At 40.7% G+C, this 4,169-nt stretch overlaps 1 protein-coding gene across 1 annotated transcript in view; it reads right to left on the reverse strand.

Annotated features, from left to right (window-relative positions):
* Positions 1-3,685: 3,685 nt before the first annotated feature.
* LOC107724634 (cyclic AMP-dependent transcription factor ATF-6 beta-like) overlaps positions 3,686-4,169 on the reverse strand; it is a 19,581-nt gene continuing 19,097 nt past the window's right edge. The window contains exon 18 of the mRNA XM_016533632.1: positions 3,686-3,812. Coding sequence (XP_016389118.1) covers positions 3,686-3,812 — 127 coding nt within the window. The remainder of the gene's footprint in view (positions 3,813-4,169) is intronic.

Genomic DNA, 4,169 nt, shown 5'->3' on the forward strand with positions numbered 1-4,169 from the left:
GCAGAGTTTTTAGGTCCTATAATTAACACCTCTGCTTTTTCAGAATTTAGCATTAAGAAATTGCTTCATCCAGTTTTTTTTATATCGACTATGCATTCTGTTATTTCTTCCAATTGGTATGTTTTGCCGGGCCGCGAAGAAATATAGAGCTGAGTATCATCAGCATAACAGTGAAAGCTAACACCATGTTTCCTGATGATATCTCCCAAGGGTAACATGTAAAGCGTGAAAAGTAACGGCCCTAGTACTGAGCCTTGAGGTACTCCATACTGCACTTGTGATCGATATGATACCTCTTCATTCACTGCTACGAATTGATGGCGGTCAGATAAGTACGATTTGAACCATGCTAATGCACTTCCATTAATGCCAACAAAGTTTTCTAGTCTATTCAAAAGAATGTTGTGGTCAATAGTGTCGAACGCAGCACTAAGATCCAATAGCACTAATAGAGAGATACAACCACAATCAGATGATAAGAGCAAGTCATTTGTAACTCTAATGAGTTACAAACTCATTACTTCATACACACTGCGACCAGCAGCGCACAGACTCCCAAAAATGAAAATCCTGTCCTCATTTACTCACCTTCATGTCACTCCAAACCCATACGACTTCCATTCATCTTCAACACAAATGAAGGTAATATTCTCATCATTTCTGTCCATCCACTGAAAGTCCACACAACCAAAGTTTGCAAGCTTCAAAAAGACTTTGTGAAAGTAATTCATATGTATCTTGCAGTTCAGTCTAAGTTTTCTGAAGAGGTGCAGATGCTTTAAATAATGAGCACATTTTAAAATGTCTTTCATTCACATATAAACACTGATGAACACACAAACATAAAGCTCATCTGATACGGTCAACAGAAGCTCAACCGAGCTGCTCGACCAGTGAGGTCTGCTTGTGTCATGCAAGTACGGTTGAGCTTCCGAACTTTGTGAAGCTTTTGAAAAGTTTGGTTGCGTGATAGATAAGAATAGAGATATGGATATCAGTTGCTGTAACTCGTGCTAATTGTCCTGCAGAAATAAAAGCACCTGACTGTTCAGTGATTACACACATCTTGTTGTGTGATGCAGAGACAGCGTGTCGCTCATGGATGTGTCCGGTGTCTGACCTCAAGCCCAAGTCTCCATATCCACTGATTACACACACGCACACACACACACACACACACACACGCGCACACACAGACAGACAGACACACACACACACACACACACACACACACAGAGACAGACAGACACACACACACACTCGTGCACAGTTAGCGGTGGTTTTAATAAGACTTTGCTGTTCTAGGTGGTTGATTTTATTGGTGCCTCAACTTTAAAGCTCTTTATAAAGATACATGCTCTCACACATTGCTGGATTCCTTCTGCTCATATGAAACACCTCAACACATTAACAGCCACACCATCCTGAAGACCATGATCCAAGTCCTCAACTCCTTGCTGGATGTCTCTACAGAAGAGTTGTCCTTCCCTCTCTATATGGAATCAGACACCTATATGTCTTGCACGATAGAAAAATGATAAAAGGGACTGAAAAACCCAGTCTGACAGGATGATATTGCCTGTGCACGAAGCCCCACGCTGCAGCTGAATGGAGAAGCAGTGCCAGTAGAGTAATGAGATCTTCCATACGCGAGTCGTGACCCTCATCACGTGAAATGATGTCATGAGGCTTTTAATCTGTCACAAGCGATCGGCTCAGAGTCTGCAGAAGCGCTGTGCTGTGCTTCATCTGAAATAATAGGTTAGTGAATGTGCCTGATTATCACTTTATTCCAAGTGTCAAATGTTTGCAGTGGTTTCTGCTGAAGGTCAGCTCATTGAGAAGTCTTGTGTTCTAGACTTGGCCATTGGAATCACTTATGTGGTGTGGAACAGTAAGGGCTGGTAACTAAAGGTCACAGGTTTGAATCCTGCAAGCAGAGTCCTGGTTGCTCCAGAGGAATTGTGCCTGTAATAAAAAAGGTAAATGGAAATGGTTTTGGGGGCAAAGCACATGCTCGATGAATATTCTCTCTTATTATATATTAACAGTTTAAAATGAATTCATTTAACAAGTGCTGTTTTCCAGCTGCAAACTGTGCCAAAGTTATTACACAAAATGACGTCTGCAGCGCTACTCTTGGAGTATTGTGACAATTTAACTTCATACGTCACAATCACTCATTTTCATATGAAGTATATTTATACAGTAGTAGATATTATGTTTCTAAAGGTTCTTAAACAGGTTAGCTGGCCAAGTGATATTTGGTGTTTCCACACATCACAGTCACACACACACACACAACACACACATCACAGTCACACACACACACACAACACACACATCACAGTCACACACACACACACATCACAGTCAGTACACACAAACAAAACACACAACACACACACACACACATCACAGTCAGTCACACACACACACACACAAAACACAACACAACACACAACTAATATGCTCATTTCAGGACTCGTGGACTACTATTCAAACCTGGCTAGTGTCTAAAAAATAAATATTTACCTAATATGATCTCTAGCGCCCTCTTTCTGCAGGAAATCTAATCATGTTTTGTCTACTTGTTTTTAAAGGTAATTTGCATATGCAAACCTGGTAGAGAGGGAAGACTACAAGAAGAAAAAAACCTTAACACACTGAAACAACATTGAAAAACTGTCAGACAGTAAAGAGAGAAACTCTTCTTGGACTGCACAATGTTATATAGATGTGTAAAATATTCCATCAATTCTGAACTATATTTCTGGTTATAGGATGGGGGAAAAGAAGAACAGCTGAAGAGCGAAAGAAAAGGAAGACAAACGAGATTCACACCTTTCTGTGCAGAACTTTTGATTATCTGTGAGAATGTGTAAAGTTCAGATTATAACACGCTCCGTGTGTAAACCAGTAAAGTGGACAAAGTTTGATATATCAGAAAACATCTGTGAATCATTTCATTAACCTTTTTGATTTTTTTAAAGAAAACCTTTCAAATGAATCATTTGTCTGTTTCATGCATTCTGGTGTGAATAATGATCAGGTTTAATCGTGCTTAACTCTCTCTTCTCTTGCTTTCTCATGATTTCAGCTATGGCTCCTCCAAAAGAAATGCTTCGTTCACTCACTCACTGGACACAATCACTTACTACACAATATTTATCAAATTTATTTTCTCCTCTACAAATAAAGACAGTAGTTCAAAATTCTCATACAGACAGGAAGAGAAAATGAGAGAAGTGTTTTCCTAACGAAAGCTCATTTAAATAAAGTAAAAAAGCAGGTTCACATTTCATACAAGATCTCTCCATCACAGATAACAGAAGCATGCTAGAGCAGGTCATCATGGGACGGTTTCAGACACACAAATCATCATCATCATCAAGCCATGAAGACCAGAGGCGACAAGAAAACATATCTTCAATGAGAAGAAAACCACTTCTGTGAAAGTCTCCGCGATGAAAATGTACCTCCGGCCAGGGCTTCTGAACACAAGAGAACTGAACAGAGATATCAGCGGCTGGTATATCACAACTCATTCACGAATCAAAACCGTTCGGGATCGAACACATTATCTACAACAGTCCCTTGAGTTAAATGAAGCACGAGTGGAGATGCTAGCTGTGACATCTGTCCTGTGTCCTGTTAGTGGTTCGGGACAAAAGCAGCCACGCATTCAAGAGTAGAAAACATTAACGGCAGAAGATTCTGTGACAGCCTCAAATCTCTTATCATTTATGTCAAAAACAGGTTCAGTGACAAAAAGAGAAATCGCCCAGCAAACCAGCAGCTTCATACTGGACCTGACAGAGCAAGAATACACACAAAATCATGAATCATATTCAAATTAACATTTATATCACACACATCCAATAGAAGCACATCGTTTTTAAATAATCTCAATAAAAATCTGTAAAAAAAAAAAAAATACAACGTATAAAAACAGAGCAGATGATAGAGGGACAAACAGGAGGGGAAGGAAGCGCTTAAGTGCAATCTCTGTGTCTTCTGTGGGTTTGATGGAAGTGTTTCTCAGTCGGATCCGCTCTGGCTGATGAAGTAGCCCGCGCTCCTCCGTCTCTGCAGGGGCTGGGGCCGGCTGCGCAGGGAGCTGTGGTTGCCGTGGTGATGGTGAGGGGGCGGGGCAGGGGGCGGGTCTC

This window comes from Sinocyclocheilus rhinocerous, unplaced genomic scaffold (assembly GCF_001515625.1).
Source record: "Sinocyclocheilus rhinocerous isolate Xijiao unplaced genomic scaffold, SAMN03320098_v1.1 scaffold2440, whole genome shotgun sequence".
Classification (NCBI taxonomy): domain Eukaryota; kingdom Metazoa; phylum Chordata; class Actinopteri; order Cypriniformes; family Cyprinidae; genus Sinocyclocheilus; species Sinocyclocheilus rhinocerous.